Source organism: Hemicordylus capensis, chromosome 1 (genome assembly GCF_027244095.1).
Source record: "Hemicordylus capensis ecotype Gifberg chromosome 1, rHemCap1.1.pri, whole genome shotgun sequence".
Lineage (NCBI taxonomy): Eukaryota > Metazoa > Chordata > Lepidosauria > Squamata > Cordylidae > Hemicordylus > Hemicordylus capensis.
Window position 1 is genome coordinate 393320245 of NC_069657.1, and position 14431 is coordinate 393334675.

At 43.1% G+C, this 14431-nt stretch overlaps 1 protein-coding gene across 6 annotated transcripts in view; it reads left to right on the forward strand.

Annotated features, from left to right (window-relative positions):
- Window positions 1-2099: 2099 nt before the first annotated feature.
- BIRC6 (baculoviral IAP repeat containing 6) overlaps window positions 2100-14431 on the forward strand; it is a 311771-nt gene continuing 299439 nt past the window's right edge. For 5 of the 6 annotated variants that reach the window (XM_053303734.1, XM_053303742.1, XM_053303763.1 and 2 more), the window contains exons 1-2: window positions 2100-2451; window positions 12856-13037. In XM_053303734.1, coding sequence (XP_053159709.1) covers window positions 2205-2451; window positions 12856-13037 — 429 coding nt within the window. In that variant the 5' untranslated portion in view covers window positions 2100-2204. Of the gene's footprint in view, window positions 2452-2495; window positions 2549-12855; window positions 13038-14431 lie in introns of those variants that run through there. The other variant, XM_053303779.1, reaches the window with a different exon arrangement.

Consider the following 14431-nt stretch of genomic DNA (forward strand, 5'->3'; position numbering starts at 1 on the left):
GTTAACGAGAATAAAATGGTTCATGCCCTGAGGGTTGCATGGCTTCTAGAATCTTCTCACCATCAGAATATTCCAAAAGTAATTTAAGCCTGAGGGCATGACATTTTTAACACCCCATTTGCTTAAGCTAAATAGCTGAAGTTTCAGCTGCAACTGCTGTTACTTAGAAATATGCGAAGAGCATAATTGTATGCCAGCTACAAAAATTCTAATTTTTACATAACTTGGCAAACCTTACACAACTTTTCTCAGCAGAGGTTGCGAGATATTACTGGTGTATTATCTACCTAACCCCAGAAGGGTTTTCCCTTACTCTTTTCATGACACAGCTAGAACTTCTCAATTTGACTGTCTTAATTTAACCCTAATAGTTTTGATAATAATGTAAGATACAATAAACAGCATCTATAGTTATTCTTGACCTTAGTGCAATTCTAATGGACACTTGAGAAAAAGACACTGAGCACCAACCTGGAATAACAGAAGCCAAAGTGTGATTGTCCCAGAATCCAAGATCGCATTGGAAGTCTGCTGCCTGATTGTTTTGAGTGGATTTAACACTATGGAACCTAAGAAGAGTGCTTGGCAGATTGTGTGATAATGGCAATGCCAAATGGTAGTTTTGGAAGAGAGTTGTTTCTAGTTGCAGTCCAGCATGATGTTTGGTCTTGTAGGAATTACCAGACTGCCTCTGCTTATGTTCTGCAAATATCAAGATATAAGGTGCAACTGTTCTGACATAAGAGGAAAGTAAACTAGGCACACTGCCATGAGAACTCATGACCAAAAGAGATGATGAGCACATGCCAATATGAATAAAACAACCGTAAACCAGCTTTATAGGCACAATGTGAGAGCATAACAGTTTGGTTTGAGAGGAAGAAGACCAAATTTCCCCAAAGAACTAAACTAGATTAATGTCTATCATTAATCTACCATAAGTACATAGCAAATGGGAGTCACACAGACCAAAGTAAGATGATGATATCTTTTGACAAGTGGTAACTAAAAATTATTACTATTATTAATTAAAATACTAGAAACAAACATTTAACCACACAGCAGATAGATTTAGTACAAGGTTCTGCTTACTTAGAAAAAAGAACACACATGTGGATTTGATTGTACTACTACTTATATACTGCTTTTCAGCAAAACAAATCTCAAAGCAGTTTACACAGAAAGAATAATAAAAAGGTGGATGGATCCCTGTTCCTAAAGGGCTCTCATAAATTAAAGTTGTTATAAATAGTATAATTATTACTAGATTTGCTCCATGCAGCTATAAATCCCCAGAAGACAGAAATTATTTTTGCTTTAATTTCTAGTATAGTGTGGCAGAAACAGACACAGGAAGCACACTTAAGAAGATAAAATTCAGGTCCAAGGTGGTGTGGCATTACCTAAAACTTACTGGATTTGCATTGTGTCTTCACAGAACGAAATCACATTGTAGCTTTCAGAACACACACACACACACACGGGGGTGGGAAGCAATACGTAGGGCAGTGAGAAGATCCTTCTAACGTTTGGTCGCACTGATAGGCAGGTAAAATTTTATTCCTGGAGGCCGTACAAAACAGGGTGACTCAACGGTAATTAAACGCAAGAGTTCTAACACAATCGCCAAGTGAAGCCCAGCCCAAATGTGCGCAAGGAGAGCCCATGACCGTAGCGCCCCACCATAGCAGCCCTTCTCCCCCGCCTCCTCAGTCTCACTCCACGCCTCCTTTTTGTTGTCCTACACAGCGAGGCGAGCCCACCCACTTACTTCCCAAAGAAGCGCAGAGCAGCGTAGCTACAGCGTTGCTTAGAGCCATGCAGCAGTTTGACGGGAAAGGTTGCTTAAATCGACGGCATTGGGCGGAGCTTCCACAGCCAGTGACGTAGCTCCAGGTCCGTCCTTTTCCATTCCTAATTGGCCGCTCGGGTGACGGAAAAGAAAAGCTTAAAACTCAAACCCTGTTAACCCTTGCGTGCCAGGTACGTCCTCAAACTTGCGAATGAGGCTCGCTCTTGTCGGCGGTCTACATCCGGCGTCGTCACGTCACTTCCTGCTCACGCCGGCCCTCGGCTCTCTCTCTTTCTCTCTTCCCCTCTCTCTTCTTCCCTCCCCCTTTCTCCGGACCCGGATGCTGACTGGTGGCGGCGGCTCCTCTCGGGACTGTCACTGAGCGGCTCCGCCGGGCCTCTTGTCCTGCGCGATGGCGGCGGCGGAGGCCGGGGGAGCGTCTTGCTCCTCGGCTTCGGGGCCGGTGTCGACGGGCCCGGGGCCAGGCCCCTGTGAGTGGCTACTGCTGCGGGACGGCTGCCTGCGTTGCGACGCCGACGGGCTCTGCAGCCTCTGTTACCACCCGGCGCTCAACGCCATCCTGGCCGTGACCGCCCGCGGCGCCATCAAAGTCATCGACGGCACCTCGGGGGCCACGCTCCAGGCGTCGGCGCTCAACGGTGAGGAGGCGGCGGTGAGGCGGGGTGCGGGAGGGGGAAGCTGGGCCAGGCCAGGCCTCGAAGCGGGGCCCGGCCGCCGGCGGGAGGGGAAGAAAGGGTGAGACCAGCCGGGGCAGGGGGGAGTTCGGGGAGGGGGCGCTCCCTGTCTGGGCTCCCTCGTCGCGCCTTCCTTCCGCGGCTTCTCGTCTCGGGGCTCCCGCTGTGGCCATCGGGTTCTGGGGCCTGGAAGTCCGCCTCTTGGCTGGCGGAGGACGGAGGCGAGCCCATTTCTTTCATCTCTTCTCCCCCCCCCCCGCTCTCTTCTCCCTTCCCTCTCGGCCGGTTTCCCTCCTCTTGAACGGAGAGAGAACCCCAGAGTCAGCCGGGGCTGTTAGAATGAGGGGCAGGCAGGTAGAGTAGGTAGTCTGAGTCTAAAGTAGCATGGCGTCATCCGGGGCTTCTCAAGGGGTTTTCTTTCGCTCTCTGGACTTTCTCTTTTTCCCACTTTCCTCAAATCGCTCGCTTAAAAATCCTGGTGACTCCTGCTCTGCTTCTCAGTTAACCTCTCAAGGCAGAGCCGGCACCACCAGCGGAGCGGAGGGCTTTGCTTCACGAAAAGACGGGATTGTCAGCGAGGTCTGTTGGAAGCCTTTCGCTGTAAGAGATCGCGTGTGGTCGTGTAGATCATCGCGTGTGACACACATGCTGGTGTTTTGTTGTACCTGCCGCTGTTGGGAAGACGCGATTGGCTATAGCTTCCCTGCGTGCCTAGACAACGTAGTGTGTGTGGCGTAATGTGTGAATGAGATCGCACCTAATCACACTTCAATTGCATGCCGTTTCCTGTATGGAAGGCACTTGCGTGTAGGAGTTTAGTGACAGCTCAAACTCATTTCATTTTTCACATGTTGATCTACAGATCAAACAAGCCTGCATACTTATCTTTACATTAAAGCTTGCAGTATCCTAACCTTTATGGACAAATAGACGGCACTGTTTTCTGTCATATATTATGGTCTACACACTGACATAGTTAAGTCTGACCTCTGTTTCAAAGATGCTACTTTGGACTGGAGCAGAGGATCTTAACTAGTGTGACAATGAAAATGTGTTGAGGATACACATACATAGAAAGTTGTATCTCTAAATATGTAGAAAACGAAGTAGATGTGTTAGTGGGGAAGGGATGTAAAAATGAATATCACTTGTGCACCACACCTTGTATATTGTGTAAGTTATTATTTTTATTATTTATTATTTATTCAATTTATATACCTACCTTCCAAAAATGGCTCAGGGTGGTTTACACAGAGAAATAACAAATAAGACGGATCCCTGTCCCCAAAGGGCTCACATTCTAAAAAGAAACATAAGACAGACACCAGCAACAGTCACTGGAGATACTGTGCTGGGGGTTGATAGGGCCAGTTACTCTCCCCCTGCTGAATAAAGAGAATCGCCATGTTAAAAGGTGCCTCTTTGTCAAGTTATCAGGGGTCTATTTAGTTGTGGTCATCTCATTTCAAGAGGACTAGGGTAACAATGTAAATATAATCAGGCTAAAGAAGCCTATGTGATACGTATAAGCCTGTACGTCTGGAGTGTTGGAATGAGAGCTGGGTTCAAATTCGTATTTAGTAATGAAATCTTTGTATGGCCAATTTAGGGATCTAGCCAAAAGTAACAGGTTTGCTCAAGGAAAACTGAGCTGTTGGCTCTCATGTGCTGTCCCCCTCCCTCAATATTTACATAATCCTTCTAACCATGCCCAGAATCTCTACTACATACACTGGCCGTCTCTGAGTTTTACTGCAATAGAATTATTAATTCAGTATTTTAACATTAAAACAAGTTGAGTACTAAAAACTAAAATAAACCTGGAATTTGTAGAAGAAAGATGCAAAATTGTCTAGATGGGCAAACCAAGCTTTGTGAGGAGAGGCTCTGTGTGAGCATATGAGAGATGGTGGGGGCAAGGAGGGGGAAGAGACTTCATAGCTCAGTATGTGTATTGTGACCAGAAGGTAGGTCACTTGTCAGTTTTCTCTCTCAATGCTTCAAGGTGAACACATCATAACTGTGGAACTGTGAGGCTTTGGGATACCTATTTATATTTAGAAGATGGCTGGCCAGCACTAAAAATACTTTTTTTAAAATAAGTAAATGAACAAAGAATGAAATAACACCAGCAACCGAATAGCCACGAAGTGTCATCTCAAATTGGAACAAAAATAAAGATGTAAACAGTGTTACATCTTCTGTGGGGTAGCTTTTGATTTAAAAGTATTGTCACTTATGCCTTTTGGGATAGGAAATTACAAATTGATATAGATCAAAAGCAGTTAATGCTAATGAGATTTCATGTGGAAGTATTGAGATCTTTCATTTGGGTGGGCTAGAAGGGGATGCACTCAAATGTTACCAAACTTCTTTGTGCATGGGAATGCTTTTCTTTTTAAATACTGTAAACATCTAGGGCTAATCTTGTCATAAACTTTATATACAGGTCATGGTCATGATTCACATGTCCCTGACAGTGGGTGCTTCACTACACATTAAAATTCAGCCTTCACTTGAACCCATCTTCAGGAATGCTCTTTACGCTGGTGTACTGGTCCCATTGCCTTCAGTGGAACTTCAGCAGTGTAAGCGGTTATATCCCTAAATATACTGTAGTCTTAATAGTTGTTGTTTTTGCTTCGTATTAATTCAGTTGTATTTGCATTAACAGATGCTGCTGCTTAATCTGTAAATTGTGTTAACTCCCAAGCAAACAGTAGGGTAGCCTACGTTTTTTGTGTTTCAACAATATTTTATTTGCTTGACAATTCATTCAGGGCTAAATGGTTGAGATGGACTTGGAGAGAGATAAGCTAAGATGTGGTTTGGTTTGTATGGCCTTTAAGGTTCTTGTGCTAGAAAATGGTCTGAGCTGGTCAAGAAAAATATTAATTTGAATTTCTCATGTCATTTCGATAGAAGTATGAATGGTGCTGAAGTTAAGTCTTCATTATTTTGGCTTTCCACTCCTACTGTTTTCTTCTGTGTAGATGAGCTTGACTCTTGGAGGCAGCACCATTGTATCTCTGGAGAAAGGTGATTGACTTGGAATTTAGGCTGAACTTGAGACTAACCCAGTTTATGAATTGTTAGCATGAACTACCCTGGATATTGTAGCTGGGCAGTAGTGTTCCTATTTCTACCTCGTGTTTTTTTTATAGTAGGATGAAAACGAGGAGAAATACTGGCACTGTTAAGAGTTTAAATCTTCTTAACATATAACAAGTTATATTGGGCTGATTTTTCTTCTAAAAACATAAAAAATAGAGTTCTTTATACATGCTTCAGTTGGTCTGATCATTTTTTGCTTCTGTCTTGTACGCCTTTCTATTAGTTTTGTCATGCCATATATTAACAGAAGGGGCTGAAAACATTGCCTGCAGGCATGAAAGCCTGATTCACATATATTTAACACTAAGTCCTTGCCCCCCTTTCTGGAAACAGACCTCAAGCTGGGAACGTAGTAGAGTATTATAATATGCTTCATTAATTTGGCTGTTGGCGGTGTTCCCAATCATGCCCAGTACAAACAAATTGCTGTTGCCTCCAGTCCTTAGCATGATGGAAATAATGCACTGTCTCAGGTGGGCTTAAATGCATGCTATAAGTCAAATATCACTACTAGCATGAAACAGTAATGGAGGAAGGAACCACGCTTGCATTTGAAAGAAATTATGATTTTCTAGTTCAGGGGTTTACTGATTGTCTAGTTCAGGGATTCCCATGGGGGGAGGGTACTGGTACCCCTAGGGGTACTTGAAACTGTCCTGCTTCCCCACTCTACAGCCACACTACCATATTTACCTGAATCCAAGACTAGTTTTTTCCACCAAGTTCTTTGATTTTGGCGGGGTGTGTGTGGCAGTGTTAGCGTTATCTTCAATTCAGAGTTCTCTTTTAGGTAAATACTGGTACAGTGTTTTTAAGCTATATGTGTAAAGCGTTTATCATACATTCAGTGTCATCTACTATTGGGGTAAATAAAGTATTTGTTCTCCATCTGAGGATTGTCAGCTTGAAGCCGATGTGTTCTGAGCGATGTGTCCAATGAAGAAGGGGACACCTTCTCTTTTACCCCTAACTGGCTGGCTAAGCGATGAAGCTCAGTATAACCCTCTCCTCAGCCTGGCTGATAGGCTTCAGAAATTTAGAACTCACAAGTACTCACACTGAAATTAATATGATAAGTAAACTTGTCCTATTAACTACAGTGGAAGTATGTATGAGTAGCTGAGTCTGGATGTAAGCCAGTGACTGGGGTAGCCTGTCTCATAACTGTAACATTTAAGTCTGTGTGCATGCATGTGGGTGTGTGTACCCACATATACTGGGGTACCTGAGCTGGGTTTGCAACAGAAGGTGTACATTGTTGACAAAAAATGGGGGTTAGGAGCACCTGGTCTAGCTTAATCATATGGCGCTGCAGTCTAGGCCCCCAAACTGCAGTACTGTGTACAATTCTGGTCACCACATCAAAAAAGGACATTGTAGAACTGGAAAAGGTGCAGAAGAGGGCAACCAAGATGATCAGGGGCCTAGAGCACCTTATGAGGCAAGGCTACAACACCTAGGCCTATTTAGTTTAGAAAAAAGATGGGAGGAAGACATGATAGAGGTCTATAAAATCATGCATGGTGTGGAGAAAGTGAATAGAGATAAATTCTCCCTCTCACATAATGCTAGAACCAGGGGTCACCTCATGAAATTGATTGCTAGGAAATTTAGGACCAACAAACGGAAGTACTTTTTCACACAACACATAATCCACTTGTGGAATTCTCTTCCACAAGATGCGGTGACAGCCAACAACCTGGATCGCTTTAAGCGGGGTTTGGATAACTTCATGGAGGAGAGGTCTATCAACGGCTACTAGTCGGAGCACTATAGGCCACCTCCAGCCTCAAAGGCAGGATGCCTCTTGAGTACCAGGTGCAGAGAAGTAACAGCAGGAGAGAGGGCATGCCCTCAACTCCTGCCTGTGGCTTCCAGCAGCATCTGGTGGGCCACTGAGTGAAACAGGATGCTGGACTAGATGGGCCTTGGGCCTGATCCAGCAGGGCTGTTCTTACGGTCTTATGTTCTTGTTAACTACTTTGAGAGGGAAGTGGACCATAGCCCCAGGTTCTGTTCTCGCTCACATGCCATCCTATTGTAATCTGCTTTTTTGCCTTTTGTTTAGCAATGGATGGGCCAGAAAGCCTCCATTTAAGGGGCTGATTTTGGGCTAGAGTCCTTCATTTGCTGCTCCCTACCTTCATATATATCATACACACACACATACATGTATGTCTATACATGAATCAAATGGATGTATGAAGCAGCGTTATAGTGAATCAGCTCAATGATGTCTCTAGCTTAGTACTTTCAACTCCTTCTAATAGTAGCTCTCCAAAGTTTTAGGCGAGGGCTTTCGCAGCCCTGCTACTTGATATCCTTTAGTGGGAGAACCCTGACCTCTTGAACCATTGTGCATGCAAGTAGAAGACAGGCTTCCATCTTATTTGTTTGTTATTTCTCTGTGTAAACCACCCTGAACCATTTTTGGAAGGGCAGTATAGAAATCAAACAAACAAACAAACAAACAAACAAACAAATAAATAAGAAAGAACTCTAGGCCCCTTCACTAATCACAAAGTTTGCTTATAGTGCTTAGCAATGTGCTTTCTGTCCTCAAAAGGCCATCATTGAACTCTGCTGACTAAACACGTATGGACCTATCTCTAATCTTTGATTTTTAGAGAAGAATATGGTTATAGTACTGTACAACTGAAAGCAGCGTGACATTTCTCTGGAACCTTTCAAGAGGTTGTTTCTGGCCTTGTTTAGAAGCTGAAACCACTTTGATCATTCTGGTAGATGTGTGTCTGGAACTTGAAAGAGGACCTGTCTCCTTGTTGATTCTTTTGCAGACACTCTTGGTACTATGGCCACTGTTACCATTGCAGTGCTGATATTTGATTTTTACAAGGCATGGTTTCTGGCAGCGCTGAATATGTATTTATATAATTTGGATAGGCCCAAATAGATAGACACGAAAGGAAAACTCTGACCCATGGGAGCTGCCATATGGAGTTTTAAAGGAGTTGGTTTTGTCACCATTACTGATGTGTGAAGTTTCTTTGTGACACTTTCCATAAATTTGGAAGGAAGTGTTATCAGTATGCTGGTGGCACTGAGCTTTATATTTTGGTGTCAACAGATCTAGCAGCATTGGTCTTGGTTACAAGCTAGTGCCTGGGAGCTGCGGAAGAGGAAAAGAGAGTTCTAACTGAATTCATACATGATGAAAGTAATTTCTGGTGGGAAATCTGGAAGCACTTTTAGTGGGATTAATGTGTCATAAATGGGGCTTTTACCTCGAGGGATCTTATTCACTGTTTGGGAATGTTTCTGAACCAGCATTATGTTTGGTATCTCAGGTGATGGCTGTGGCCAAAGTTCTTTCTGTTATTACTTTGGATATGCCAACTTCATCCCTCCTGAATAACAGGTATCAGCCTAGCTTTTAAAAATCTTTTTGTATCATCAACTACTAGTTGACTTCAGGATTATGCTGTACATGGAAGCTTTCCATTTTTTAAAAAAAGTGTCCCCAAGCTTCAGCTGGTTCAGAATGCCTCAGCCTACTTCCATATGGGTATATTCAGCTTATTCTGTAGCAACTGCTGCAATCATATTCCAGATACAATCAGCGTGGTGTAGTGGTTAGAGTGCTGGACTAGGACCAGGGAGACCCGAGTTCAAATTCCGAGTTCAGCCATGATACTTGCTGGGTGACTTTGGGCCAGTCACTTCTCTCTCGTCCTAACCTACTTCACAGGGTTGTTGTGAGGGAAAAATTAAGTATGTAGTACACCGCTCTGGGCTCCTTGGAGGAAGAGCAGGATATAAAATGTAATAATAATAAAAAAATAAAATTGGCTGATGGTGAAATCACCATCAGCCAATTACAAAAAGCAACTTTACTGGGAACAGCCTATATTTTGTGACGATATCTATAATAACCAACAGTATTGATTATAAAATTCAGCTATCCCAGGTCTTTGGGAAGGACTCAATGTCTGGATAAAACAGACCAGTCAATAATACCTGTTTGACTGTGTAAACAAGAAATAATAAATAAAATAATAATATAACCTTCAAATTCCACTGTGTTCTGGATCCTACGTACCTAGCAGAGCATGTCTCTTCAGATTAGCCTCTTGGTTGTCTCCACTGAGATCTGCAGGAGAGGCCCTTGTCAGAGTCCCCCTAGTGAAGAGAGATGATTTGCTAGCTGAGAGATTATGGCTTCGTTAGTTGTGACCAGGTATTATGGAACATCTTGCCCTGTATATCAAGCAAGGGCTTGCATGAAGTCTCTTTAGGTGTTTCTGTTTAGAGAAGCTTTACATGATACTTCATATTTATGTCTCAAGTGATGAGGAGGTAGCTGAGAGAACGGCAACTGCAGACAGACAAGCTTGGAGGAAGTGGCAGTAGGGCCTCCTCTCCAGCTTCAATCTCAGCTGGAGGGAAAGGAATCTTCATGTGGCATTATTCAAACAGTACCTCTGAATTGCAGTGCAGCAGTGTATATTCTCCACCCTCCTGCTGTTCTTGAAGCTGGATGGAATTGTCCCTGACTTGGCGCTAACTTTACCTCCAAAGTTCAGTGAGATGTCAGTCAAGATCAAATTCAAGAGATTTGGACACAAATTTGGCCTGGCTACTAAAACTGGCCAAGTTTTGGACCCCTGGGTCTTCATTCAGAAGGAAAGGTAACCTTAAAAAAAATTATAGCAGTACCCCAGTGCAGAGTAGACTCAAAATAGAAACCTGCACTTAATTATTGATCTCTCTGATTTAGAATTGGCTTTTACTGGTAAATCCACCCAAGCCTTAATTGACTAATGTATCTATTAATCTTTCAACCTGATTTTAAAACTGAGGTGACGAATATGCTAGGTTTATATGTGATACATCTAGGATTTCATGGTTTGATTTTTAAAAACAATAGGTTTTTTGTTAGCCACTGTGGAAGAAAGGTAGAATACAAATGTGTGAATGGCTAAATAACAAAACACATTTGTCAGAGCTCTATTGCACTAGCATTAATGCAGTAGTGCTTGTCACAGAATGCACCCCTAATATAGAAACACAAGAAGCAGGCAGCCAGATATGGGCATGTGTTCTTTATGAAGCGGTTGAACAACATGCTGAAAAGCTACGAGTAGACTCATTGTGCAGATATGTCCTTGCTGATATGCTGCTTTTTGGCAGTCTCAATGGGTGAAAATATGAAGCAAAGTAGTGCAACTCTGCTAACAAGAAATTCAGCTGACCTACATGTGGCAATCTGAAACATTGGGTATTAACAGGTTTACATGTAATTTTGTGTTGAGCAGAAAATAAAGATGCTTAAATTGGGTTGATCAAGGCATGTACCAGTTACCTTCCTTAAGCAATTAACAAAGAAAATGGGTTGAACCTTTCAAAGTGCATCTGGTTGGTTAGGTAGAACTTGGTCTTGTCAGAAACAGAAGTGTTGATGAACTGACCATACTGAATTGGTTAATAAGGGCAGTTGGGAAGGAAGGCAAATAAAACTAACCATGCAAACTGGCCAGAGGAAAGTGTTTTAGATTTAATGCCTCCCCCACAGCTGTCTGTTGTCATCAGCAAAGTGAACTAATGTTTCTTAAAAATATTAATGTTATTGATAGTTAACTGGGCAAAGAGGCACCTTTTTAACATGGTGATTCTCTTTATTGAGCAGGGGAGAATAATGGGCCTTGTCCACCCTCAGCACAGTACCTCCAGTGGCTGTTGCTGGAGTCTATCATGTTTTTTTTTTAGATTGTGAGCTCTTTGGGGACAGGGATCCATTCTATTGATTGATTATTTCTCTATGTAAACTGCTTTGGAACCTTTTGTTGAAAAGCAGTATATAAATATTTGCTGCTGCTGTTGTTTTTGATGATGATATTTGGGGGGAAACAGTGTGAGCTGCTCTGAGCCCATGGAATACAGTAGGATATTAATCAATCAAATACTTAACACTTCAACTAGATAATGAGGATATTCAAAAGAGATATGGTACTGCCACCTAATGGCACAGCAGGGAAGTAACTTGCCTAGTGAGCAAGAGGTTGCCGGTTCGAATCTCTGCTGGTATGTTTCCCATACTGTGCCAGACTATGGGAAACACCTATATCAGGCAGCAGCGATATAGGAAGATGCTGAAAGGAATAATCTCATATTGTGTGGGAGATGGCAATGGTAAACCACTTCTGTATTCTACCAAAGACAACCACAGGGCTCTGTGGTCGCCAAGAGTCGACACCGACTTGACGGCACATCTAGTGTGCCGTGGGACACTGGCTGGTGTGCTATGCTTACTCACTCTGAATCCGCTTTAAAAATGGGTCATTTGAACTCCCCTGCTTCTGGGGCCAACTTGCCCCAGAATACATCCTTCCCAGTGTATTATGGGGGTGAGTCACCTCCAAAAGCAGGGAAGTTTAAATGCCCAGCAGTTGCAGCTGGCTTGAAATAAATATCATTAAAACTGTAAAACAAAACAGCTGTGTCTGGGTTGGGGGACCAGTGTGCCCCATAGGTTTTTAGAAAAATATTTAAATGTGCCAGCAGATAAAAGACGTTTTGGTATATTTGATGAGAAATTTATGTGTAATTTCTGAAAGATATCAAAGGATTAGATGAAATGTGCAAAATTATAAACATTCAAGTTGTATAGAATTTTCTAAAACGACATTTAAACCTTGTACAGGCAGTAAAGAATAGAAGCAGTGCCTTACTAGGTACTGGGATCGCCATATATAATGCACCAAATGGTGCCATTTCATATTGTGAACTTATGGTGCACTTACCAAAAAATGTTGGCCATTTTTTGGATCCTATTCCAAAAGTGTTCTTTGTTATGGGGGGGGGGGAGTGGAACCTCAACATAAGTAACACTTTCTGTCTGAATAACCATAGCAGCAATAAAAAACAACCAATCAATCTCTTTGGGCTTTATAGATGGCATGTCTTTCTTTCCTGGCAGCACCTTTGTGTGCTCTATTAGAGGATGTTTCTGAAGATGTCCTGGTTTTGAGCATAGTCTGTTGGACACTATAAGGACTACTGTTGGGAGGAAGATACTTTATACTACTTTACATACAGTTGTTTGAATTGGGGCCAGTGGCATCTTTCTCATACCCCCACTTCTGGAAGGATAACCATAACATTGATTCAGATAATGGCTTGTGTCACAAGATTGCTTTTGGGTCTAAATACAAAAGGGTGATTATTCTGTTTTCTCCAAGAATAGTGAGGTACAGTGAATAACTGTTTTAACAAAGTTCTCTTTTTACTCTACAGCTAAGCCAGGTGGACGGGTGAAATGTCAATATATTTCTGCTGTGGATAAAGTCATCTTTGTGGATGATTATGCAGTTGGATGTAGGAAGGATCTGAATGGCATCTTGCTGTTAGACACAGCTCTGCAAACGCCTGTTTCCAAGCAAGATGATGTTGTTCAGCTTGAATTGCCAGTTACAGAGGTAAGCAATTAGAGCTATTACATTTATTCCAGGTTTCGCCGCCCCCAAGGTCTCAATTAGGGGTGTGCATGGAACCGCCACACTGCGGTCCGGCACTGGGGTGGGGGGTAGCTTTAAGAGCGGCGGGAGGGTTTACTTACCCCTCCCGCCGCTTTCCTGCTCTGGCGCCGTAATGTTACGAGTAATTGGGGCGGCAGGATACCTCCCTGCCGCCCCTTCCCCGATCTTGCTCTAAAAAACCTCCCAGTAGTCCTTTGCGTCTCTGACGTGCGCGCGCGCAAAGGACTACTGGGAGTTTTTTTAGAGCAAGATCGGGGAAGGGGCGGCAGGGAGGTATCCTGCTGCCCCAATTACTCGTAACATTACGGCGCCAGAGCGGGAAAGCAGCAGGAGGGGTAAGTAAACCCTCCCGCTGCTCTTAAAGCTACCCCCCACCCCTGAACCGAACCACCTAGGTCCGGACCGGTCCGGAGGCATTTACAATGGCCTCCGGACCGGTCCGGGCCCATCCCTAGTCTCAATTGTGCTTGAATTCCATGCCTAATGGATACAAATGTCTGTATTAGAGCACCGGTACAAGTAAGATTTTTCAGAGTTCATTGCAGAGCTGCCACTGCTATTGGGGGGTGGGGTGGGAACTTTGGTTACTACTCATTTCTATATGTTGATTGTGTGTCCTAGTGTAGTGTAAATAGTCTGGGTAGGATGATCATGTGGGATAAAAATGTTTGTAAATGGTGGTGGAGGTGCACCAAATTCAAAGGTGTACATTCTGTTTTAGTTATTGGCATATATTTTAATTAAATGTCCAGCTGTTGCCAGATGATATAAAACTAGTGTTCATTCTAAGCCACGAGGCTGAAAGTCTTAAAATCTGAGTTTATCCTTTTGTCATACAGGTGAAACTCGGAAAATTAGAATATCGTGCAAAAGTCCATTAATTTCAGTAATGCAAATTAAAAGGTGAAACTGATATATGAGACAGACGCATTACATGCAAAGCGAGATAAGTCAAGCCTTAATTTGTTATAATTGTGATGATCATGGCGTATAGCTCATGAAAACCCCAAATCCACAATCCCAGAAAATTAGAATATTACATGGAACCAAGAAGACAAGGATTGTAGAATAGAACAATATCGGACCTCTGAAAAGTATAAGCATGCATATGTATTCAGTACTTGGTTTGGGCCTCTTTTGCAGCAATTACTGCCTTAATGCGGCGTGGCATGGATGCTATCAGCCTGTGGCACTGCTGAGGTGTTATGGAAGACCAGGATGCTTCATTAGCGGCCTTCAGCTCTTCTGCATTGTTTGGTCTCATGTCTCTCATCCTTCTCTTGGCAATGCCCCATAGATTCTCTATGGGGTCAGGTCAGGCGAGTTTGCTGGCC